At 40.5% G+C, this 27,414-nt stretch overlaps 1 protein-coding gene across 1 annotated transcript in view; it reads left to right on the top strand.

Annotated features, from left to right (window-relative positions):
• LOC117248566 (inactive phospholipase D5-like) overlaps nucleotides 1-26,109 on the top strand; it is a 65,797-nt gene extending 39,688 nt beyond the window's left edge. Inside the window, exons 3-10 of the mRNA XM_033613767.2 lie at nucleotides 10,007-10,193; nucleotides 15,825-15,933; nucleotides 16,221-16,348; nucleotides 17,703-17,900; nucleotides 19,445-19,581; nucleotides 19,720-19,885; nucleotides 19,994-20,084; nucleotides 21,122-26,109. Coding sequence (XP_033469658.1) covers nucleotides 10,007-10,193; nucleotides 15,825-15,933; nucleotides 16,221-16,348; nucleotides 17,703-17,900; nucleotides 19,445-19,581; nucleotides 19,720-19,885; nucleotides 19,994-20,084; nucleotides 21,122-21,672 — 1,567 coding nt within the window. The 3' untranslated portion in view covers nucleotides 21,673-26,109. The remainder of the gene's footprint in view (nucleotides 1-10,006; nucleotides 10,194-15,824; nucleotides 15,934-16,220; nucleotides 16,349-17,702; nucleotides 17,901-19,444; nucleotides 19,582-19,719; nucleotides 19,886-19,993; nucleotides 20,085-21,121) is intronic.
• The last annotated feature ends 1,305 nt before the right edge of the window (nucleotides 26,110-27,414 follow it).

Below are 27,414 nucleotides of genomic sequence, written 5' to 3' on the forward strand. Positions count from 1 at the left end.
CTTTTCCTTTCATTGTGAGCCTTTTAGCAGCCCAAATAACGACTCAGCAGCTTTTTGTTGTTTGTAATGTTGTAATTCAGACATGTCACACGCAGCTGGTTGTTTTGTTATGTAGATTTCCCTTTAATCTATTTTTGCCTGCATAATAAACAATGCTAATGCCTGGATTTCAGGGACAGGAGATGTGGAATGGTTTGCTGCTGTTGTGTATCTGCATTAAAAAAAACAACTAGTGCAGATAGATGACAAAGATTGCTTCATTTTTTTCTCTGACAGAACAAACGCATAATCTAATTTATACTTCCCCTCTGAGGATAAAAAAAACTCAGATGATTCGAGTAAAACATGATTCCTCTTACAGCAGCGTGTGTCATTTGGTTGTTGGAGCACAGTGGTATCCTCTTATGTGATTGTATCCAAATGACAATCTGATGTATTCCTGATGTGTAACTGCCCTCTGTCAGACAGATGATAAGTAGGTTAGCATTGATCTACAGTTGCCTTGTGAAAGGGCAGAGACAATGCTTGGAAAACCAGACTTGCCATTTCCCCAAATTTTGTGCTACTGCAGAACTGGCAGGAGCAAATGAAGCTTGGCATCTCTGAGATGCAGGGATCAGTGTGTCTGGAACAACGAGGAATACAATATAGCCTTTAGTGTTGGGAAGGTTACTTTTGAAATGTAATAAGTTACAGATTACTAGTTACCCTGTTAAAAAAAGGTAAAAAGTAAAGTAACTTTCTAAATTACTTTATTAAAGTAATGCCCATGGAGTCTAGATGGTGGTGGTGATAATGGTGGTGATGAGATAAGATGAAGAGGGAGCTGTGGATCTGGATGTGAAGAGAAGTGAGTTTTTGATGAGCTTGTCCCGGGCTCTGGATAAGGTGACTGGGGGTGAACGGGGTGGAGGAGGGTTCGACGTTTCTGCCTAAAATGACAGCTGACAGGAGCAGAGAGGAGAACAGATTTAAAGTTTGGCAGCAGCAACATGAATGGCTGAAGGAGATCGTGGCAAAGTTTGACTGGCTAACCAGGAGAGGGAACACCCATAGTCAGCTGATTGGTGGAAGTGGGATAGAGAGAGAACTGTGAATGGATAGCGTAACAAAAGTCTTCCTGATTGAACTTATGCTGAGCTTCATGTGTTACACTAATGGTTACATTAACTTACCTGTAGGTGTTTCCTCAGGTTTGATTTGGAGCATTTTAATGTTGACAGCATTTCCACTGCTTGTAAAAAGAAAAGCTTCATGGTAGAGCCCTTTTTGACTTTGACACGAAAACACTGTTGAATTTCCAGCACTAAAATGCATTCTTGTACGAAGCAATGGCCACCGTCTTGGCATGGTCACCTGGTTGCAGTTTTGGCAGACTCCGATTGCTTAGAGCAATGCACATTGATTTGACTGGCAGACGAGAGGTGGTGCAAAGTCAAACTAGAACCATTCGAAAATTTGAGTGCGTACTAGGACCAAATGAACTGAGTCTATCTGGACGTAGTGAAAGCTCCTGGTAAGCCATCACACCCTTGATGGTGCTGCACTCAGACTGAATTTCTGGTAAAAAAGATGCAAAGCAACAGATTGAATGTATGAATGTATTATATTCAACATATAAGCTTTTACCAAAAAGGATATATTCACATGTAACCCTGTTGGAATCACCAAGCGGCAACCTCCAGTGATGCCAAAGTTCCAAAACCTGCAGTTCCTCTAATGGCCACTTGAGAAGAGAGGTGAATTTTTATATAACTTGCCTGTTGTGTGAGGGCGGGCCGCTTTGAGTGACAGGCTGTCTGCCGATAGTGTCCTCGGGTTCTCAGTCAGATCCAACCCTCGCTCCTCCACAGCTCAACCCTCTCATCCAAATCACCTCTGGCTCCAAAAAAAAGCAAAACAAGATGGCAACAGCCAAAATGCAGAACTCAAGGCTTTAAAACGGGAGTTCACAAACCAAAGGGTGACATCCCGGCAGCTACATCCCTTCTTTTATACAATCTATGGATGTAACTCCTTTGTCATCACAAACATTTTGATTAGTAACTGTACTTAATTACATATTTTTTTTCAGTAACTGTAATTGATCAACACTGTAACATTTATTTAGTAATTCAATTACATCACTCCATCATATGTGACTCCCGAATACTGCCTATAGTGAGCTCTTAGGTGAGGCAAACTGTTGGCCGTGAGTCAAAATGTCAGGGACCACCCAAGACGGAAATTGTGACGGACACGGAACAATGCAATACACTAAGTGTTTGCGGCCTTCACTCATTTGCATAAACCACAGAAGCTCATGGTTAAAGAAAGATCTCATTAAGAGGCTCAAGTTTCAGATAATTGATTGAAATCTACATACTAAGTGTGTTTACTCTGACAGCGATGTTCTGGTTGCACCCGATGAAACACTGGACTTGACATTTACCTTTTAAAATGAACAGCATGCAGGGAGCAGTGCAGCAGCAGCTCCTGTGATACCCATATTAATGTCCTCGCTGCTGTACACTGAGGGCAGCTCATGAGAGGGTGGATAATTTATATCAGGTGTCAGGGGCTCACACTGGCACCTCCCATGCTGTGTGCTACAGCTGGAACACAGGCATTTGCATGTGTAATTGGCTTATTTTTAAATACATCACCCTGACATGCTATTGTGATTTTTATGTGGTGTTTACAGTTTGTTAAACACGTAACTTGCCTCGGCCCTGACAGCTCTGCAATGGCGTGAAATATGTTCTGGTTTTCTGGAATAAAACATCAGGAGGGAGCTGAGTTTATTGTTTTGATCCAACTGTGCTCACCTACTGCACTGTGAAGATGGGAATCCATTTTCATTCAGAGAGTGAGGGATTTTACATTCAGACACTCTCTCTCTGTCTCGCTGTCTCATGTATGCACACACACACACACACACACACACACACACACACACACACTGTGAAGTTTACACCACTTAGGTATTTGCTGCTGGTGATGAATCACACCCATGAGTGTGCAGATGGGTTACAATGGAGGGGGACCAACAGTGGACATCACAGACTGAATAAATCGAAGAATTCCTTGCAGGCAGAAACGACTCTCTTCCTGCTTCCTCTACTTTTAATACCAAAGCCTGTTTAAAATACACAGAACCACCATTCATCATATCTCAGAGCTATTACAGTGGTCTGTGAGGATTTCTTTCAAAATAAGATTACCACTCCTCCTCTTCTGTCTGTTTTCCATCAATCCTTTTTTCCTCACTGTGAGGTGTTTACTGTTGCTGTCCTAGTTTTGCTGTCTCTACAGAACAAAGGAGAAGACTACGCTGTGTGATGTGAATGTTAATCTTTTCTATAATTTTATCACTGCCTGCTGTATCGGTTCCTTTGTGCCAAGTTGCACTCCTCTGTGCATTTCACTCAATCATGGAGTCCTCAAGCTCTGCAGCTGACAAATTGGAAGAAAGTCTACCCTCAGCAACATATGAGCCAACTTTACTTTTTTGTGATTCATCCAAAATCTGCTTCACGTAAAGGGACAGTTCACCCCATTAAAAAATACACATTTTTCCTCCTATCTGGAGTGTCAGTCAATCTAGGTTGTTTTGATTTGAGTTGGCCTGCATCAGAGATATTGGGAGAGTGTGCCCTCTTGAATATAATAAAACTAGATGGCACTGGACGTGTGGTGCTCAAAGTGGTGGTGTGGTGGTGCTATAATATAAATGTGAAAAACTCAGCAGCAATGTCTCTTTCCAGAAATCCAGAAATCTCACTCCCAGCTCCTCAAATACTGGCGTTTGGTCAGTGGCCCTTGGTGTCAGACACCAATGCACTGAGGCACCTTTTAGCGAGGGTATGAGACACCATGGGCGCCAACATTTTTTGACAGTCCAGGCAGACTACTCAAAGCAAGAAAATCCACATAGGGAGGGTGAGAGGAGAGGTGGATGGATAAAAAAAACTCCAGACTTTCACCCAGGATCCTGCAGTTCATGTCCCATGTGAAACCAAAAGTCAATGGAGACAAGTTGGGAGTGAGAAATCTTGATGCCGTTATTCAAGATAATCCACAGATCTTGTTGTGTGCAGTTCCATGTAGGAACTATTTTCTTTCCTCAGGACTACACCCGCCAACTGTATCACTACACAGAAGGAAACGTGCATCTACTGCTAGCTCACCTAGCATCACGCCATTAATGTTAACATCTTGTGCTGTCACAAGCGTGATCCTCGCATCCATGAGTAGATGCATGATTCCCCCAGCGTATAGATACAGTTGTAGTTTGGTCAAAAGAAAATAGTTCCCTACATTAAACTACTCACAACAAGGTCTGTGACCCGTTCCTGCTCCGCAAACACTTGCAACCATTCCTGGGCTTCCCCAACTTTCATTGGCGTTTCACACACAGCTGCAGCACTGTGGCCGCTGCCCTCACCACGCTGACTTCATTGAAAGTGCCGTTCTACTGGACCCCAGCAGCTGACAAAGTACGCAAAGTCCAAGTATGTGACCCTGAGCGGCAATTTGTGGTGGAGGTTGACGCATCAGATCTGGGGTGTGAGCCATCTTGTCCCAGCATGCAGCCGCTGACCAGGAGCTTCATCTCTTCCTGGTTGCCACCTGCTGAAAAAAAATATGACATCAGGAATCTGGTGCTACTGATGGTCAACCAGGTTTGGTATTAATATATCTGCAAATACAGCAGCAACTCACTCCAAAACAATCTACGTTGATAAATAGCAATACAGGTAAGAGGAAAAATATGTGTCTTTGATTTTGTTGTGAACGGTCCCTTTAACATATCGTCATTTTCTTAAGGAGAATTCAGCACGTTATGATCACAGAGGGCGTCACAGAGTCCTACAGTTTGACCCTTGGCCTCTTTCCAAAACCTGACTTGGCTTTACTTTAGCCGAGAATACATTTTCAAGCTGCAGGCTGGCAACTGGCCTCTCAATGTGATGCCAGTACATTATCACCTGCAGCACATGCTCTCACCAGCATGCCCTTGAGTAAAGCCACTTGATAGACCCAAGCTGTCACACTTTAGCTGACCCCGTGCTCTGATGGGCCGAGTGCTAAAATGCATTTGGTATTACAGAGCTGTCACCAGGGAGTCCACTGACACAAACCTCATGGTTTTCCAACCAGAAATTTGTCAAAAGAAATGTGCACAAATAGGACTTAATATGATAAATGGGAAATCAAAAGGGGAAAAGGGATTGTTAACTTGAAAACAACCTGATCAATACTATATCAAAAACAGATTTTAACAGCTAGAGGACCAATCAATAAACAACTACAACAAAAACATCCTACACTATGAGCTAATTATAAATCTGAACTAATCAATAGTGTCATATTAATAATGGATCGCATGACAATGAGCAAGGGGTCACTCATAGTGATAAACCCACAGAAAATTATCACCCAACTCAGCAGCTCTCAGTTCTCTGGAGCATTTTCTTTTTTTATTTTCTGCCCATTGTCTTGTTTTTTTGGCCCATGCCTTTACTGTTTTACCTCACTCTGACTACTCTTCAGTATTGTTTCTTGCAGCAGCAAAGCACCAAACTGCATGCAGAGTTGGTGGAAACCAAAAAAGGAGAGTAAATATTGGACTTACATTTATCAGGTGTTCACACACATGACTCTAAATAATTTAGAGTGTTGCAGAGTATTCTGGTGGATGTGTAAATAGGCAGCTGTTTGCATATATGTTCAGTTTTTTAACTTTACAAGGTGTTAATTTCAGTGTTGTGTTTACAGCTTGTTCTCCTGCCCCTGACTGGCCAGAGAAATAAATAAATTAACATTGCTTGAAGATTATACTGAAGGGATAGTTTGGATCTTTTGAAGTGGGGTTGTACAGTATGAGGTGCTTTTCTATAGTCAGTGTATAATATACAGTAGATGTTTGTGGGCAAGCCCCCAGCTGGAGAAGCAGACAGGAGTAACATCACAGAAGCAAAACAATGTAGGCTATGGACAGTGGGAGCAACAAAACATATTTTAGCCATCTAAAAAAGTCTCACCTAATAGAATCCATATTAGTGTAAGTGTACACTATACTGAGACAGCTCTGCAGCAGACAGCCTCTTCCAACAGAGAAGCTGTCAACAGCTTTAGTTCCCCATCTATGCTCTTGTCAATGCCACCTCACTTCTTTGAGAAAAACAACCACTTTATCCTGCTGAACACAGGAGCTGCTGGTCTACAGCTGCTCCTGTGTTCAGCAATGTTAAATGACTGTTTTTCTTAATGAAGTCTGGCCTTGAAGAGAGCAATATAACAGCTTCAGTTCCCTGCTGCAAATCGCTGTCTGACAGCAAGTTAAAACAGTGAAAATTATATTCATATAACATATAACTGTCAAGCACAAACTGGAGATGGACTCACAAACTTGGATAAAAGTTCAAGGTCTTTAATGGGGCTCATGTCGGTACACGGGTGATCAGTTACACAGGCAAAGGTATCCAATATGACAGGCAAAAAGGGGGGTTAAAAGGTCAACAACACACTCAGAAGGAACTCCAGGGAAACACTGGATCTCTCTCAAAAGTAAAGACGATCTGGCAACAAAGGAGGAGAAGACAGGGACTCAAACAAACTATACAAGGGAGACAGTAGCCCTTTTTAGATAGGCAATGGGGGGCGTGAGCAAGTAACAAAACGTGTAGCTCAGCATGTGACGTAAACAGTGACGTACTCTGAGGGAAGCCGCGGCTGGTCAGTCCTTTGGCGATTCTCTCATAAGTCAGCCCGTTCTTCACCGTCCCTGTCATCTGACGGTTAATGGCCTCTTCGTTTGTGAGGGCAAGGAGGGCGCATATGGCAAGCCGTTTTAACATTTAATCGCTAGACTGGATATTCATTACTGATATCTGCAACATAATTTTACTGAGTCAAAACTCTTATTCAAGATATCTGTAATTAGATTTTGCCTACTCAAAACTCTAATTACAGATATCTGTAATTCAGTTTTGACTAGTAACATTCAAACTATTTTTGCCATTCATGTGTATGGGGTTTGTCATTATAGATATCTCCAATGTAGTTGCGGATATCTGCAATTGTTATTGCAGATATCTGCAACTGAATTGTGGATATCTGTAATTCCAGTTTGAGATATCTACAATTTAATTTTGACTAGTCATAATTCAAGTTCAAGATATCTTTAATTATCATCAATTTAAGATATCTACATGGTCCTTTCTAGATATCTTGAATTGAGTTTCAGATAGTCAGAATGACGTTGTAGATATCTTGAATTTGAATTATGACTAGTCAAAATGACGTTGTAGATATCTACAACTGAATTATGACTAGTCAAAATGACGTTGTAGATATCTGCAACTGAATTATGACTAGTCAAAATGATGTTGTAGATATCTGTAACTGAATTATGACTAGTCAAAATGACGTTGTAGATATCTACAACGTCATTTTCACTAGTCAAAATGACGTTGTAGATATCCGCAACTGAATTATGACTAGTCAAAATGACGTTGTAGATATCTCAAACTGCAATTATAGATAGTCATAATGTAATTGTAGATATCTATAATGACAAACCCCATACACATGAATGGCAAAAATAGTTTGAATCTTACTAGTCAAAACTGAATTACAGATATCTGTAACTGTAGTTTTGACTAGTCAGAATGACGTTATAGATATCTGTAATTCAGTTTTGACTAGTCATAATGACGTTACAGATATCTTAAATTAAAATTCATACTAGTCACAATGACATTACTACTAGTCAAAATGACGTTATAGATATCTATAATGGTAATTCCGGATAGTCAAACTTAGTGATTAAATGTTAAAACGGCTTGTCATAGGCGCACAATTCCATGTCTCCCCAGTTGTACATCTTTACAGTGTCTGTCAGGTTTGTGTTTCCCTCTTGCTACTAGCTGCTGGCTAATTCCTGCTATCAGCTGTTTCCTGTTTATCCACCGCCAGTGGGTCGCACATGCGCCGTCATCAACAGCTCCTCCCACAAGTTATCAACAGCCCTTCCTGTTGCGGCAGGCCGCCTCGGTCTGTTTAAACTAAAAGGGGTCCACCAATATGTTTACCCTACGAGGCGGAAAATTGGGCACCCCGGATCAACTCGCCAATCCGGCTCTGTGTGTCTAAACGCTCGCAGCTTGCTGGCAAAAAGGCCCAACATTCGCAGAAAATCTGGCAGTGTAAAAGGGGCTAATGAGACACAGGTGAAACACATTAGGGCGTGGCAAGTAATTACAAAGGAGGGAAACTTGACAGGATGTGGGTTCTGAAACGAGAGAAGACAATGGGTACCAAAATAAAACAGAAAACACGGATGAAAAATAAAAAGGAATTTAGCTTGACGGGTCACGACAGTAACATAATTGATAAGGTCTGGATGAAATAACACCAAATTCACTTCATATTATTGTCAGTTTTTGTTTAGGCTGAAGTTTTCTGATCATTATTTAGAGATTAAATCAATTTCTTTTATCATGTTTTATCAGTTTTGCAGCACATGACTTACTCACCTGACCAGTCATCAGATATAATTCCACATTCAGACATGATGATACTCTGTCCATGTCTACACTGATACCATTAATCGTTGTTAAAGTTGTCTTGATTAGATTAAAATAATAAAGTCATGATTAATAAGACTCATACGATATACAACTCTGGTTTAAATACACACATTGGCAGTTATGACTCAGTTATGAGCTCAGAATAAATTTGTCATACAAGGCACGTTTGACTCCCTGCTCTGCCTATTGAACCACCAAACTAATCTTCAGTATATTCACCATGACATTTCATATAAAAGTCATCCCCTCACATGGAATTGGGAAAATTCTCATGCAGGAGTGGATCTACTGGTTTTCTGGAAAGCATTTTATCCAGAAACGTAATCAACCACAGAGGTGCAGCAGAATTTATATCTGAGTTCACCCCCACTGAACTCCCTCTCCCCATTTCTATTTCTCTTATAGCTGACAGAAATCGAAGCCTAAGCAGGGTACAGAGGGACTGTGGTGAGCGTTGGAGCTTGATAATAGTCTGGTTCTGTGTGGCTGCAGATCTAGGGCAGCCACAGCTAATTCAATCTGTTGACTCCAGCGCTAATGCCCCTGTCGCTTTCAGGCAGCCCGGTGGGGTAGAATGGGAAGGGGGATACATTACATTAGGGAGAGCTCAGAGTCATGGTTAGCCAGCTAACTTGACATTACACCTTGGAAGAATGTGCATGGATATTCAAGGTGATATATAACATTATAATGCAAAACAACTATGACTGAGAACATGTTCCACATCATGCAGCGTTCAGCTTGGTGCCTCAGTGTTATGACACCCGACTGCACTGAATCTTAAGCAGATAATCTCAAGGATATGTCTCCTCCGTACTTCATGCAATCCACTGAATCTGTCACACAGTAGATTGATATTGCCTCTACATATGAATTAATGATGCCTACTGCAACTACAGTATATTAGACTACATCAGACTGCTGCTGATGACATTAAAATGCACCATGTGATAGTGTAGGGAGTAGTGTTTATGAAAAACCAACAAGAAAACAGCAAAAATGAGTCACTTTCTCCTGACTAGGTGTAACTGAATCTGCATTGCTGACAAATCTGCACGTCAACCTTCAATTATTCTCAGCCCCCCTGCTAGAGGCAACCTGTACCAGATTTAATGATGCTTAATGGAATCTAAAGACATGTGTGGTCCAGAAATCTTGATAACTCTCATTAAGCTAACGGTCCAGAGGAACGGTGCTGTTAGCTAATTTGTTAGCAGAACATAACCTCATATCAGTGGCACCAGAGCTCATAGTAATTCTGCCAAAATGCAACCACATAATTGCTTTGTGAGAGAACATGTACCTCACATTGATTTCCTCAGCGAATTTCCATTAATGGGTCTCTATGGCTCAGTCTAATGATGCTCGCTCTAAATTTCACATCATCATGTTTCTTCTTTACTCATTCTTTCTCTGTTTATGTTTCACAGAGTGGTGCTGGTGGAGAACATCCCAGATGACATCTCCTTCTTAGACAATAGTACATCACACCTCCCTCTGTCAGTGGGGCTGTACGACTTACTGGACCGAGCTATCCGAGCCGTGGAGATAGTTTCCCCACTGTGGATCCTCAATTCTTCTGATTACGAGTCCAGCTTCCAGCCTGCTGCCAGACAGGTAAAAACAGAGCAAGTCTACAGAGACTTGACCCTGCAGAAGTTAGGACATTTATTCAAATTCTGTGTCTATTTTACGTCTTCTGTCTCCTCTTCTTGTCTGTGCCTCCTCTACATAATGATCAGTGGTGGAAGAAGTACTCAGATCCTTTATTTAAAGGTTCTATATATGTGGCATTTTGACCACTGATATAGCACCACTATTTGCTGTGTAAAGATATAGTGGAGTAATGGTCTCCTGAGCAGAGAATGAAGTCTCACTACCACTGTGTGTGCTATAATCTGAGCTTCTCTGGTCTTTGTTTTGGCAGCCAGGCCTGAGTAGGTTCGATTTTCTATATTTTTTTCGCATCCCTTTAAAGTCTTTAGAGAGACCAAGAGGCAGTGAAGAAAGTGTGGCGTAAACTGTGGGACACATACATCTGCAACAAGAGATAGCAACAGGGCAGAGGAAACGGTAATGACAGCCTATCAAGAAACGCACAACAGCAATGATTATCCTTACAGGAGAGTACAATTGAATAGCTACACACTGTCATTTCATAACTCAGGTAGCTGCGGTGCCAAAATGCAAGACGCTGGCAGAGAGTGGCGACAGCCAGGGAGGTAACTCCAATGGAGAGAAGCAAAGCAACTAGTGTGTTTCTCCATTTTGCCTCAGCTTGCAAATTTTTTGCAACAAACATTTTGTGCAGGGTGTATGTGCGTAGCCTAATATTTTCTATGAGATGACGGATTTAAAAAATGCATATGAAAAATAAAGACTTGATGTGCAAAGGTCATAAGAGCAGAGTGCAGTTCCAGCTGAATGTGACCTTCCTTTAAACTTTTGCCATCTAACGCATATTTTTACCTGATGTTTTAGGTAGCAAGATAGCTAACAAGCTCACAATGACATTACATGAATTCAAGCCACTCGGCACATCGAAGAAATAGCTCCTTATTTTCTGGAATACATTAATAATGTTGCTAAAATGACTATATCTTAAAAATACAATATTCGAAACAACAAAATAATTGCCAGGATGTATTCTCTTGCTTGCCTAATGTACTTAAAAATGTACAAAAGGGTAACGTTATTCCTTTGTTTTGTTTTGTTTCTGTTGTATGTTCAGGGTCCACCTTCTCTCTCGCCTTGCCTAGAATACGAAGGGAGGGTGGAGGTGTGGCCAACACACCCATTTGTTTAGGTCTGAGGTGCTGGTGCTCTGCTGCGACATCAAGTCGTTCTGAATGTCACATATCGAACCTTTAAGTAAAAGTACCATTACAGCAACGTAGAAACAGGTCACATACTTTTAAAATTTCACTTAAACAACCGGAATATTATCAAAGAATGTATAAAGCATCAAATTAAAAGTACTTAATTTTAATGGTGAAATGTTGAATCATTTTACCTTTTTTTTTTTTTTTTTTTTTTTACTTTTTAACAGTTATTTAAACAAAACCACCTGAGAAGATTAGCCACAGGTGTAACGATTGAGTTCAGAACTGGTACCAAGCTGCAGAGAAAAACACAAAACACCAAGAGCAGTTTATCAAATCCAAATCTTGACTTAGGAGGTCTGGGGTCAAACACGTGAAGGCAGAAAAATCAGTTCAGGGAAATCACACCAAGAGCAAAGTCCATAAACCAAGCAGAGTCAAAACCAAGGAATCAAAGGCTGAAAAAGGCGCATTACACACTAGGGCGACAATGACAACCTGGCAACTGAATGGGGGAAACACTGGGCTTTGAATACACGCGGGCTGATTACTATCTACATACAGGTGAGGTACACATGAGGTAATCAACAAAGGCAGGTCAACAGTGAACTCAATGAGAACTCATTTCAAAATAAAACAGGGACTGGATGAAAAAACATGAACATAAACTTGACAGAATATCACAACAGAATCATTCTTTGGCATGTAAAACATCTAACAGGACAAGGGCCTCCAACTTAACACTTCTCCTTTGTAAGAGGTCACCAGCCAAAAAGATCAGGCCACTAGTTTAATCTTTAACAATGTATTTTTATTTGTTATATGCTTATCATATAGTGGCATCCCATCAAGATAGATGGAGTGATGACCTGATGTGACAGTACAGTATGCATGGATTAAGACTGGATTTGATGTATTTTTCTGCGGGCTGATTTTTGTATCTCTTTGTTTTATTCTGAACCTTGAGACCCTTAACTTTAATACTGTATGACACAAAGCATACAACAAAGAATGGAAAAAATAAAATAAATTCCTGTTACTTGTTAAAGTAGCATACAATGAAACAATAAAGTAAGTTTGTTACTTTCCACCACTGATGATAATGCGTGTAAAGTGAGACAGACACATTGTAATTTGCTTCATTTGCATTAGCTGTCCAACATAGTGGCTATTTGGTTTTATATCCAAATCCCAGGTCATTGAGCAGACTACACAGCTGCCACATCTCAAATTAATCATATCTTGAAAGGACATTAAAGAAGAGATGGTTTTCTGTTTCAGCCAAATTAGACAATTAAGTAAAAGCAGACCAAATGACAGTATGACAGTATGGCAGACACAAATGATCAGCAGAGCGGAAAATCAATATCTGTCCCTGTAGAACTGTGCTTGCTGGTTACATACTGGTCTGGTCTACTTTCAGGCTGTGTGATGCGAACTATTCATTTTGGATTTGAACAGGATGTGTGTGTTATTGATAGTTGCCTGGAGGGAAGTGAATAGAATAGAGCATATCAGGAGGGCTAATGAAAGCCTGAGGCTGTTGATTGGAAAGTAATAGCTCCTCTCCGAAGCCTCAGGGCAGAGGAGAGCTAATGGCCTTTCAGCCTCCAGCTCTCTGCAAAAAGCTGCCAAAAACGACACCTCATCAGGAGGGAGGCTGGACCGGAAAATTTAATGTAAAGGCAACAATACAAGAGATGAAGATGGGGATGCTCTCGTATAGTATGCATGTACGCTGCATGTCTGTTTATGGCAAAATACTGTTAACATCTGTTGTTTTGTTACCATGAATAGGCACCCAGATCATAATCACTGGGTATTTTGTGATCACACATTGAGAGGAATCGCTGTCAGTTCAGCAGATTTATTTTAAAATAAATTCACTCAAAAGTTTTAGCTGTAATATACAAATGTTTAAAAAGACAATGTCAGCTATATCACCTCAAATCATAAAATAATAGAAGAAGTTCAACACATAAGTTTCCTGGACTGTGCTGTACAAGACAATGAGCGTCCTTCACATGTTAATGATGTGGTTCCTGAGTATCTGCAAAGATATTAAAAGGTGCTCTGCTTCTTCTTTGATTCATCTCCAAGTTGTGTGTTCTGTGTTAAACCCTGGAAGCAAACCTGCCAATATCACCAAAATGTGACACTTTCTCTTGGAATAATTAAAAACTTAAGAGTGTGTGTTCACCGCAAAACCAGTGAGATTATATTTTACACTTTGAAGTGGCACTTTAGTGATTTAGTGTTGCATTTCATAAAACTGGACTGGCCATTCTCCTCTGACCTCTGGCATCACCAGGGCATTTTCACCCAGGGAACTGCCGCTCACTGGATATTTTCTCTTTGTCGGACCATCCTCTCTAGAGATGGTTGTGTGTGAATATCTCAGTAAATACTCAGACCAGCCCGTCTGGCACCAACAACCATGCCACGTTCAAAGTCACTTAAATCACTTTTCTTCATCATTCTGATACTCAGTTTGAACTTCAGCAGCTCGTCTGTCTGAAGTCTACATGTCTAAATGCATTGAGTTGCTGCCACTTGATTGGCTGATTAGCTAATTGTGTACCTATTAAAGTGGCTGGTGAGTGTATTTCGGAATATCACAAGTGTCTTTTATGGGTTTTGAAGGCTCCATTACAGTAGAGTGTACAGTTCTAGCTGTTCACTTTGTCATCTGTCAGGTGCTTTGTTGCCTAAAGGCCTGTTCACATCAAACTAGCTCCAGAGAACAAGTGACGACAAAGGCCCCCTGCTGCATCACCTGACTTTGCAGTGTCTCGGCCAAAAAAAGTTGCACATGACCAGCATGTACATTCTGCGCCTGCGTGAGAGGAAATAACTCTCCACACCAGCAGATGGCAGTAGTCTATAATTCTCATTCAAAAAAAGGAAACCAGAGGACAGCCTTGATGCTAGATAGCCAGTTGGCACATTAACAACACAGTCCAATGTTTAAAGAACAAAGCATATGTACTGTGCACTGGTGGACAATAGCACAAACCAGTACAAAATGTTTCTGCTCAAAAACACACAGAACAGCTCAAGAAAAAAATCTTACCTTATGCAACAAGTGTTTTGTTTTTCTATGCTGAGCTAAACTGCCAATCAGAGTTATTTCATTCATCGAATGGCTCCTCAGTTATTGACTCTGATTCAACATGCTGAATTGGCCAAAAGAAAAGCAAACAGGAGCCACTGAGAAGCAATGGTGCAAGACACACTGCTCCAACTAGGGCCATAGAGTCTGGATATGAACCCAGGATTCTGGTGTCACAGTTAAATGTAGTGTTAACTCAAAGAAGAGCGATTACACTGTCACCACAGCACAATTATGAAAACAGTTTAGTAATATACAAACACAATTTCCAGGAGACAGGATTTCTCAGGATTTCTGTATCTTATATTTCCCACAATGCAACTTAAAAAACATAAATCATTAGACACTCCTTGCTTGGCAAATGCCCATGTTTCCTTTACATGCCTGGTTTCTAACACAAGCTTTCTGCTAAAAATCTGAACTCTCCAAGGCCATGGAGAAATATGTTCTTCTTCAGTCTTTGGAAAGCTCCCTCCAGAGACACAAAAGAAAAATAAAACTGCTTTCACAGGCTTAATACTGACGGGTTGGACTTGATGTGTCAAATCAAATGACTTTTAAACAGCTTTAAAAGTCGTTCTGTAAAATGTCATTATGTAATGAAACAACAACCTTCCCAATGTCACTGTGTCTCTTCTAGCAGGCTTAAAACAATCTATACTGAAGGAACAGACACATAAAATATTGGACACATCCTCCTGATATTGCAGTGAAGCCCATTCAACCAAATTCAGATCTCAACTGACTCTGACTCATTTTCTATCTAATTTGCAACTGGTGTTGTCGGAGAAATCAATAAGAGTGGTTTGGAGATGTTTGGGTTTTACCTTTAATGACCTCCTCAGTGTACTTCATAAAAAGAATCACATACATATTTTGTATTCTCAGTGTATTTATGCCTTCAAAGCCAGAGAGTCTAGGGATTAAAGTAAGGGTCTTACTTTAACTTCAAATGATCTGTTGACAGTGACTCATCATACATAGTTTATATTTCTCTTTTTAAATGTGTTGCTCTACAGCGAGAGGTTTATAATTGGGTATTTAGAGTGAGCAGAGGTTGCTATCATGACTGAGCAAACAAAGAAAAGAGTGTCACCCGCAAATATGAACACTTGATCAAAACAAAACAGGCATCACAGTTGCTGGGTGCAGACAAAAGACCTCTGGGAAATGCAGCACAAAAACTGCACATAAATAACTGCAGATGGTGCCAAGATATTAAAGCAAATCTAAGCAATACATGAGAGTCTTGTCTGAATACACAGTGCATGAGTTTCTTGTGACAGCAGATATTTTGTGATGTGTTTACCCCAGGGAAGGGCTCTGCTGTCCAGGCTGCAGGGGCTGAAAGCTAAAGGGATCCAGCTGAAGATCTCCAGCGGGATGATCGACTCCACTGAGCTCGGGATCCTCGCCAAACACTGTCAGCTCTCGCTCTCACTAAATTATACATCCTGTGTGTGTTGTGTTCAAACATGCTGCAGCTTAGCTCTGTCTGTTGACTCTTCTCTCAGCCTATTTGTCCTGCTCAGCTCTTTCAATATTTCCCTTCATTTGTCTCTGTGTTTCTGTTTCTGCCTCTCTGTAGTTAGATCTTCCTTAATCCATCTCCTTGTTTCAAATGTAGCTTCCTTTGTTTCAGTCTGTTTGTCTGGCTGCCTTTCATCTTTTATCTGATCTCTGTTTTTGTCTCTATTTCTCGATTTTTAGATGCTGAAGTCCACTATGTGAACACGACAGCACTGACCAAAGGCAACCTCCACTCGTCCTTCTGGGTGGTCGACAGGAGACATTTCTACATCGGCAGCGCCAGCATGGACTGGAGATCCCTGGCCACAGTATCCAAGACCCACCACACATCACAGCACACTCAGAAACACACATTAAACATGCATACTCACACAGAAACAGAGGCTGTGGCAGAAAATGCAGTATCATAACCTCATCAAGTCTGAAGCTGCACTGCAACACAAATTGCCACAATTACAAATCACAACTTACATCCTTTGTTGTCGTTTTGTATCCAACAGACTTTCACAAGATTTGTAATTACATAAGAAGTTCTGTATCCCCTCATGTAAAGTGGTTTGATAATGTTCGACTGGCTTAGACTCAAAAGTGCAGCATTTTATTTGAAGTACTCAGCCCTCTTATGCACAAGGCTGTCCTTGAAAACTGCATCATCTGAAATGACGAATAGTAATGTCACTGTTAATTAATTTGGAAAATATAGCCGGATTTAACATATTTAATACCATGGGTGATACAGACGTCCTTCACTTTGATTTAATACTCAAAATTGATTTCTCCAGATGTCTAAACGTGCATTTTTTAGACTGTGCATTTAGATTTTGTTGATATATTAGTGGAGTCAGTTGCTTTATACATACTACACATGCACATTTGCAAATATGTAATTTATAAACCCTATCAAAACACATTTGTACAGATAGTGAGACTATTTTGTCCATCAAAAAATCATATATGAGGAGGAGTGGATGGGTGTGGGTGTTTAGTGGGGGCATGCAAGGTCGAGAGGCATCCCAATGTGAAAAAGTGGCCATTCTTTCATCTTCTCCTTCAAAGCTGAGATTCTTGCATGGCTCATTAAAGTGCAGCCCCATTTTTTAGGCTGCTTTATCTATCTTTAGAAATCCAGAGATACATAAGGGCATTGTGTATGTTGGTGCGTTTTGGGAGCGATAGAATGCGCAGTATCAAATAAAACTTTAGTAAGTGGGATCTGAGCTTTATTTATGGATACTTTGCCAGTGTAAACACTGCGAGGAGGAATGTGCGGAGCGAAAGAGAGAAAGAGAAGGCAATTTAGGAGGTACAAGCTGAGAAGCTGAAATTGAGAAGTGTCTCTTTGAAATGAAAACGCAGCAGAGAGCACAGACAGAAAATAGAGAACAGGGAGGAGAACTGTAGTGTCTTCTCAAACCCTGCTGTAATTGGATGAGACTTTTGGCCAATGTGGCCTGACAGTGGAAAGGTGCTGTGTGTGTGTGTGTGTAGGTGGTTGGACGTATAAAAGTGTTGAAGGAGTAAAAACAGACAGTTTGAAAGGAGGAAATTGAATTTTGATGGAGATTTTTATTGATAAGAATAATTACAAAGATGTTTATGTAAATATGGGCTGTCTGCCTTCATGTTGACGGTGATCTAACTGACACTGTGTTTGTTCTCCAGAGGAAGGAGCTGGGTGTGTTGGTGTACGACTGCAGCTGCCTAGCTCTGGACCTCCACAGAGTGTTCAGCCTCTACTGGGGGCTCCAGTATAAAGACTTCATCCCCTCCTTCTGGTCCAAGCGCCTCTTTGCCCTCTTCAACAGGGACGAACCACTGGAACTCACTCTCAACAGCACAAAGGCTCAGGCTTACGTCTCTGTAAGTTACAGTTATAGTGTTAACTTGTATTGTTCTTTAGCCCAACTCCAGATTCACACTCATATCAAAATGAGCTTTGTCTTCTTGATGTTTTGCCTTGCTATATTTTGGTGTTTTTCAGTACTCTGTCCTCAGTTTTCGTAGCTTCCTCTTGGTTGTGTGTTGCTTACAGTCTAGCACCTAGTTGCAACCTCACCTGCATGCTGTTTTTGGCTTTGAATACTTGCTCAGGAGCATCCTGAACACAGCAAAATAAAAAGAATGTAAGAAAATACAGGTAGAGGGCAGATTCTCTGCAGATAAATACACCACTGTACACTTCTAGTGGGTCATTAGTGATGATTGATAATCTGCCATGAAAAGGTCTACTGTGCATGAGTTAGGACACTCAAAATGTATTGATGTATATAGTAAATAAGGGATAATTTCTCACACCCCAAAGACACCTAAAGGTGTGTTGAGTTGCTCTGATTGATTTGACCTCAGCTCAGGTTGTGATGGGCAATTTGGGGAAATTTGTCATGTCACCAAACATGAATGCAGCATCAGCTCCAATTAAAATTGGTCAAGGTTATGCAGGGAATTGCGTGAAGTCAAAATAAGATTGATAAAGGTATGATATGTTCAAGGGTTAGGCAGGAGACTGAGGGTGATGTCAAGCAAGCACAATGTGCACACGCCGACACACTCCTAAAGAAGAGGACTAATCAGGCAAAGTGAAAACACCTGTGTGGGTACAGCATGGGTGTGTAGGGTCTTTAAATTGGGCAGGGACATCAGTGTTACCAGTTCCACCTGTGCTTAAAATGTTTAAATGTCTCCTCTGAAAAAAGGTCTGTTATCAGAAACAGTTTACACAGACACAGATATCCAGGTTTTATAACAAGGAACTCCAACTTTTTGAAGTACAGCACACTCAAACCAATCTCCAGCGGAGGTGACAGTTAGATGGGAGAGTGCATTTTTCATACTGAGCGTCTCTGCAGGACACTGTGTCTTTCAGCGTCATCTTCTTCCTGTCTTCCTGGAGATGAGTGATGGTGATGTCATCCTACCTGCAGCAGAAAACGGTTGATTCGGCCGAGCTGTCCACTTCTCTGGAAAATTAATATCAACACAAAAAGCACAAAGCACACACTTCACAAATTCACAGGTTTCTGTCAGCAGAAAGCTAAAACTAAAACATCAAGGTTTTGTACAAGACATGCATGCACACACACAAACACACACACACACACACACACACTCATACACACAAAACAAAGGAAGAAAATTAAATCCTAATGGGTCATTTAGGTGAACAATAAAGATGATGAGAGCTAAGTTGATAACAGTGCTGATAATGATCATGATTGTAATTCTGCATATTATTAAAATTCCTCTCTGAGTCACTGTGGTAATAAACATCTGGTCGTACAACACTCTGAGCATCTCTCATGTGTGTTCCTTCAGAGAGAAGGACAGGATGCACCAGTTGTGCATCCTCGCAGCACTTTCTGTCTTCACTAACTGACTTTGCCTTGTCTTCCCTCCTCTGATGACAGAGCTCACCAGATGTTTTCATCCCCAAAGATCGTAGCAGTGATCTTGACGCCATTTCCAGAGTCATCCAGGAGGCTCGCCATTTCATATATATATCCATCATCGATTACCTGCCCCTCCTCGGCCGCAGTGCTCAAAGGTTAGAACGACTGTGCCGCTGCTGGCAGTTGCTTTATTTGGAATGATTTGAGCAGCATCGATGCTCGGATGCTTTGCCTTGGTTCAAGTGATTAAACTCAGTGTACCCATATTTGTGTGTGTCTGTATCTGTGCCAAGGTACTGGTCTCGTATTGACGGCCTTATCCGGGAGGCTTTGATCCTGAGGAAGGTCCGGGTCCGTCTGCTGATAAGCTGCTGGGAAAAGACTCATCCACTTACTTTCAACTTCATCTGGTCCCTGAAGAGTTTGTGCATGGAGCAGGCCAACTGCTCACTGGAAGCTGTAAGTACAAGGCCACCATGTACTATTTTCAACTCTATAGATACACTTTATCAATGCTCACTGCACCATTCTGTGTGTGTGTGTGTGTGTGTGTGTGTGTGTCTGTAGAAGTTCTTCAACCCCAGAGTGCAGAGGGATGGCAGTCTCCAGGGAGTAAACCACAACAGGTTTATGGTGACAGACAGAGCCATTTATTTAGGTGAGCTCATCGACCAGACTCTGTGACTGCGTCTCACGTGCCTCTGCTTACTTCATGCAGATCTCAACTTCTCAAAGCTCAAACTACTGAATCTACATCAGTTTGTATAAACATTAATCAAACTTTAAGGCCCAGAAGCACCAAACGGACATCAAAGAACTAGTGTCCGACTGTTGAATCACGTCAAATCACCAGTGTCTCCACCAAAAAGTTGCACATGAACACTCTGCAAAGATTTCAGCCAATGGCCAACTAGCATGTGCATAAGAGGAAATAACTCCCCATAAAAGCAGGTGGCTATAGCCTGTACACATCAAGAGTTAAAAGGCTAAAAAACAATCCTAGCTTATATAACAAGTTTGTTCCCATCTCATGCCCTCTTAAGCCGTCTATTTGCTTTCCTCCCTTTCAATTCTCTACACGTGCACTGAGCTGAACTGCCAATCAGAGTGATTTAATTCACAGACGGGCTCCACCGTCTCCGACTCCAATTCAACATGCTGAATCGGCAGCAGCCAACTGGGGCCAACTGGTGCCAATGGTGCAGGACACACCGCCAGCACTTGCTGACAGCCCAGCACTGACTAACAGCCAGCCATCAGCTTGGCATTTCAGGGCTCTTGGAGGTGCTGATATTCATATTTCTCAAGGAAAGCTGTCTCCTCTTGCTTCCAGTCTTTACGCTGAGCTAAGCTAATCATGTCCTGGTTCCAGCTCTGTACTTAACACGCAGACATGAAAGCAGTATTGACCTTCTCATCATCTAACTCTCAGAAAGAAAGCGAAGTAATTCCCATAATGAACAAGGACTCCATTAAAAATGTGTCTGTCCAGGGAAATGTAAACAGGGCGCTTTACACAGCAGGATGGTCTTTGATTCACTATATTTATCCACTCATACTTTATGGCATTGTTTAAGAATTGTGTTTTAGTCATCTTGGCGTGGGGTTTTTGTCTCATTTGTTGTGCTACAAAATATTTCTGACATACAGTAAAACCGTGGTCACTTCTCTGTTTCTTCCTCTGTGCCCTGACAGGTAACCTTGACTGGGTGGGGAATGAGTTCATCTTTAACGCAGGAGCAGGCCTGGTGATCAGTCAGCCGGAGGGCATCGAGGAGAGGAACTCTACAGTGGTGGAGCAGCTACGGGCTGCTTTCGAGAGGGACTGGTTTTCACGTTACACCCGCTCACTGCAGGCCAACAAGATCCCCGTCTGCAACAAGCACCAGATCAACAGGCTGGTGCCAGGCAAAACCAGCCACTTAGACAATGGACCAGTGCCTATCAGAACAGGCCAGCATGATAACGGGCCTGCACCGATCAGAGGCAGTCACAAAGATGATGCACATGTGGCAGTTAAAACAAGGCACTATGACGAGAGACTGAGCAAAATGAGTCGCCAAGGCAAGGCCAGTGGACTGGTGCCAGTTATAGACAGTTACCAAGAGAGGGGACGAGTCAAAATGAGTCAACTTGACAACAGACAGGTACAAGTCAAAGGTACTCACCGTGACAATCCAATGGAACCACCCACTCAGTCAGCTGAGAGCAGCGGGAGCAGAGAGATCTTCAATGGATCCCTGTGACTACAAGTGTGATGGGTTCCTTTTCGCTGAATGATGTTTGGAGAATCGCTCTTTTCCAGGAACAGTGGATTTAACACACTGGGTCTTTGTAGCATTTTATTGTTACCATTTTGAAGAAAAAAACTTTAAAGATATAAGTAACATCTGGTTTGCAGGACTTGATAATGTTCACAGAAGAACTCAGGAAGGAAAGTAAATGCTCCGCTGCAGTCTGGAACATTTGATGGATATTTTTTAAAGAATGAAACCAAAACATTTTGGTTCATAAGACAAACTGTAATAATAACTTACAGCCTTGCTCCTTATTTAATCTTTTTTGTCTCCTTGTTGAGATCTCTCAAGCAAAGGAAACAGATGAAATCTTACTGACTGCCTAATTATTGTTGTCACTTTAGCTGTTTGTGGCAGTCATAACGTATCACCCTTTAAAAGGGGAATGACGCCTGCATACCTCTGCAGAGATGGGAGGCAGTGCAGCACGTGTAGCTACACTAGCTACATTTAGCATTAAAGATACACTCCAAAGTAGTGGGGGATTTACTACACAGCTTTATATGCTATGTGTACTCAGATTGGTAGTGGACACTTGGCCTCATGTAAATAGTTTGTGCATCTCCAGCAGTATTCTGAAGTAAGTTACTGTGCATTCAAACAGTTACTTAAAACTGTAAAGTTATTTATTACAGTCAATTGGTATCTTCATCCCAAACCAAATCAACATGATACCACTAGTTTAATAAACTACATTGGATCAAATGGCATTAATAGAAATAGACAAGCTGATGTGTACGTATTAATAACCCAATTACCAGAATAAATGTTGACATTGTATGTAGGTTTCTGCAAACCACACGTGTTGTACATTACAATGTAGTGGATACTTCGAAACTCTATGATTCAACATCATTGTGGTTAATGTGTAGTAGAGTTTAGGCACAAAAGCTTTCCACTTGAATATGGAACGGAAAAGATCATGTTTTCACTTAAAATTCACATTTTCAGTAGCACAATCCCAGAAGGTAATACAGCAATGTCTATTAAAAACAATCACTTTTTGTGGCACTATCTCCACTGGAAAAACAGTGTCAGGTCATTAGAAAAGACCCAAATTTGGTGACTTAAAAAACTGCAGGAAATAGCTTTCTGTGGCATTATCCCTAGTTAGTGAAAAACAATGATAGGGTGCTAAACAAACCACCAACTTTTGGTGGTTAGAAAGCCACCGGAAAGACAGCAGTGACTCACTAAAACACAAGCAGGTTTTTTTGTTTGTTGATCTCGAACAGTGGTCTGCAGTGTTCTGCAGCTTGGCAGGCGTCTCGTCTAGGTCCACCTGCTGCTGACAAAGTGAGCTCATATATTAATAATGATATATAATAATAATGATTTATTTGTATAGCACTTGGTTAGAAAGGTTACAAAGTGCTTCACAAAGTGCATAGAAATAGGACAACAAAACAATGTATAAAGCACAAAAGTTACAAATCACAAAAGTACAAATCAGGCATTAAAAGGGAAAGCTTTCCTATAAAAATATGTTTTAACAGTTAATGTGCTAGCCAGCCTGATCTCCTCAGGCAGAGAATTCAAGAGCCTTGATGAAAGCCTTGGCGAAAGCCTGGTCACCTTTAGTTACCAGCCTTGATCTAGGGATGACTAGTGAGGGTAGGCTTGAGGATCTCAGGTCATGACTTGGAGCATAGGTAATCAGAAGCTCAGTTAAATAACTCAGCGCTAAACCATGTTTTAAAAGTTATTAAAAGAATCTTAAAATCAATTCAGAAGTGAACTGGCAGCGGAGGGAGGCAAGAATTGGGCTGATATGTGACCTACGATTTTTTCCAGTCGAGAAAAAATCGCAGAGCTACTGAAGATTTACTGAGGCATGTAAACACTTTACATAAAGTATTACATCACTTTATAAACATTGATATGATACATATGAAACATAAAAATGTAATGTATTTGTGGTTTTCAGAAATGCCAGCATTTTCCTCTGGTGACTGGGCTGAATTAATACAAATCCCTCGAGACAGTTTTTAAATGTTTGTGCTGAGGAGTCAAATTCGCAATTTTATTTCTACTCACAAGAACACACTGAGTACTAGAAACAACCCCATGACTCATTCTGAGGGCTGACCAGGTGAGGAGCTTGGGCTCAAAAGGGAATAATCAAATCATGTCCGCCATGTTTTAATCTCAATACCAGGAGCACTAAACACTGCACAGAGAGCAGTTACATAATCCAGGATGTGATGCGTCACATACCTCTCCACAGCAGGATGGCCTTTATCAAAATGGAGGTTGTAATTGAATTAGATGATGCACCTATTCTACTGTGTTTATTACATAACACCAAATGCATTATGGCGTGGAGGTTTCAATCAGGCGCCACCGCTGAAAAACGACAGCCTTCATTAGTTTAAGTGGAAGACAGGTATTTTTTCCCAGAGGAAGAGTGGTTATCGATCTGACCACCGCCTTATAGATAATCATTCCAGTTCCCGTATAGAAATCCTATAGGAACAGAGGAGGAATTGAATGGATATCTATAGCATTCAATGTTGTGACTTATTGAACAAATACTAAAGGAGCAGTTAGCCAAAGGGGCCAGAGGGTCTCTGCTGTCAGCCAAATCAATACAATGAATTTTTAACAGAGCTCGACAGTTGCAGTTGCTGCAGTTTAACCTCAAGGACATTGTTGATTGTAATGTCATGCCTGTGACTGAATGTATATATATATATATATATATATACATATATATATATATATGTGTGTGTATTACCTTTACCGTGTGGAGGTAGAGCTAAAATACAGGATTGTTAGTAAAGATCAACTAATTTAGTTTTGAGTGAGAGCTTGTGGCCACTTTCATTTGCATTTTGAATGATTGCATGTCAGTTTAAACGCACTCTTTGCTGTGAGTGCAACTTTTTGCATCAGTGCTTGTGAGTTTATATTGTAGGGAACAATTTCTAACTTCCAAAGCCTTTAATCAAGGGAACAAGAGAACCAGAGAGAGCTACATGAGATGTCTTCATCAGCAACATGCAGGGTGTTATCGTTAGTACTTTAATGTGAAAGCAGCACAGGTGCAATGAGTGTTTTGTCTGAATACAGATGGCAGGAAGAATAATTACATACTTAAATTAAACTGAAGTCAGAATGCAGAGAGGGTTTAGCTGTAAACAGAAACAAATTACAAACAGGCATTGAGGTAGAATTTCAAACAGTGAGTCACAGACAGGATACATGTAGCTGACTCATTGAGACCAGTGTTTGTCAGAAACACACCACTCACTTGACCATTGTGTTCTGGTCATGATGGATAACTTCTGCCATCTAGAGGACGTCTTCAGAAAAAACATTCTTATTTGCTGCAACATATGATACTTTTTAAAGCAGTGTATTTTTAATGTACACCGTTCAAACTACTGTTTATAACCAATACTTATGAAGTGTATAAAAGGCAGCAACATGGGAATGCAAGTGATTTTTCTAACTAAGTTTAAAATGAAATTATGTTACTAACTATTTCTCGAGGTGATCAGAGGATCATTTATTCTTTATAAGACAGCTCATATACTCACAGTATAGTACAGGAAGTTAACATATAATGCATTTGAAATTACATCGATAATAATGTAATAAAAATAACAGCTACATGTTTAATTTAACAAGCATAAAACTAAAAATTACCTTCACATGCTGCTGTATGTGTGCCCTAACACAAGCATCAATTCATCTATAAACTGATCCATGAAGGAAACCCAATCATCAACAGTGTCCCAGAGTGAGAATTTTTTCTCATAATGTCTATATGTATTTTCTTGCAACGCACCATGTCAACGCACTGTATTGCTTGTAATCTGACAGCTGGCCTGGAGTCAGATTCACCACTTTTACGCTGCTATTAACAATGGTTATTACAGGGGTCAGGAATTCTGAATGCACCACGCACTATCTTGTGTTTATTTGTTTTCAAGCTTTATTGATGGTTAAAAACAGTGACTATTTTACATGTATCGTGGAGCAGGACTACACCTTTAATGGCATATTTTCATAGGAGACTTATTGTAGCTCTGGAACACAGATGCCAAGGTTTGAAATCAGCAACGGTTTACAATCTGCAACATGCATACTGCTTCACACTGACGCACTACTGGTTCATTTTAAATGCTCACTGTAAAAGCTTTTTAATGTCGCCTACCTTTATTCTACTAAATTGTTTCGGCATGACTGCTGCTTGCATGCCCTGCCTTTATGAACTGTGCACAGTAGCTATGAGCCTTTCTAGAGATAATGAAAGCTTATATGCCTTTAAAAAATACAGAAGGAATGTATATTTATTGAATAACCTTGTTTATTTATGCACACTACTGAATTATCTGATCGCTACGTTTTTACACTTAATAAAAAAAAAGCTTTTTGTGTCTATGTGTGTGTGTGTGTGTGTGTGTTTGTATTTAAGTATAAGTGACTTGTGTTTCCTCAGCACAAAGGCTGTTAATTAAAGCAAGGTGGCTTACCTCAGAAGTTAATCCGTAGTGCATAACTGCACCGTGGCAGTCAGGCCCTATATGTAGCCTGAATGGACAGGCTGATGAGCACAGGAGTAATCGGGGTTGCTACAGGAACATAATTGGCTGAATGTAGACAGAACAATGATGTTAACCTGATTTATTGCACTGTAGAATCCATTGCACTGTCAGGACAGAGTGACACGTACATCGTTAATGCTTTGTTTGAATCCACCAGTAAAATACGGGATTCAAACTTTTACAGCATGGCTTTATGTATGTTAAAACTCACCCACAGTGCTGCCAAATAATAGCATGAGTAATCTACAGTATTATCCCATGTTACTGATATTGATTCTAATGTGTGTTATCAGAAATAAAAGGTAATCCATGTACAGGGTCAAAAACATGATCATCTCTAGTATTAAAACTACTCTTTTCCTTCATCTACACGAGTGTTAGAGAGGTTACAGAACAGATCATGAGAGATATGAAACAATCCTGGTATCACACAGACTTGCTTGTGCATAATTACATCTCCCATTAACACCTCACTGACTAGTCTATGTCTAATTGGTAACACTGGCTTCACACACAACCAATCATCAATGCGTGTTTGCACTATTGATTAACAGTGGAAAGTAACAAAGTACATTTACCCAAGAAATACTGTGCTTTAGATCAAATTTGAGGTGCTTCTACTTTAGTATTTTTTTTATACCACTTTATACTTCAACTGTACTGCATACGAAGGAAATATTGTTCATTTTACTCCATGATCATTATTTGAGGGCTTTAGTTACTTGTTAAAATACATTTTTTGCATAAAAAACATATGAAGACTTTATAAAATATGACACTTTGCGATGAATGAAACAACACAGCAGTTAATACAGTAGAGCTAAAACAATTGGCAAGCATTGTGAAGGTGTCTCTTTGGATTCTGGGTCATTTGGATTATATTTATGAAGAATCAATATAATACGTCGAGACAATAGTCAACCATTTAACCCACAATATAGATATGAATAATCATTGTTTGCAACACTATATACAATAGTTTAAAAATAGCGCCACTTAAACCAACTACAGCAGTAGAATCCTGCTTTCAGTGGCCATTTTTCTGCAAGAGTACTTTTACTTTTAATAATATAAGAACATTTTCTTGATTATACATACTTTTAAGTAATATTTTAAATGCAGGATTTTTACTTCTTCA

Source organism: Epinephelus lanceolatus, chromosome 17 (genome assembly GCF_041903045.1).
Source record: "Epinephelus lanceolatus isolate andai-2023 chromosome 17, ASM4190304v1, whole genome shotgun sequence".
In the NCBI taxonomy this organism is placed as follows: Eukaryota; Metazoa; Chordata; class Actinopteri; order Perciformes; family Serranidae; genus Epinephelus; species Epinephelus lanceolatus.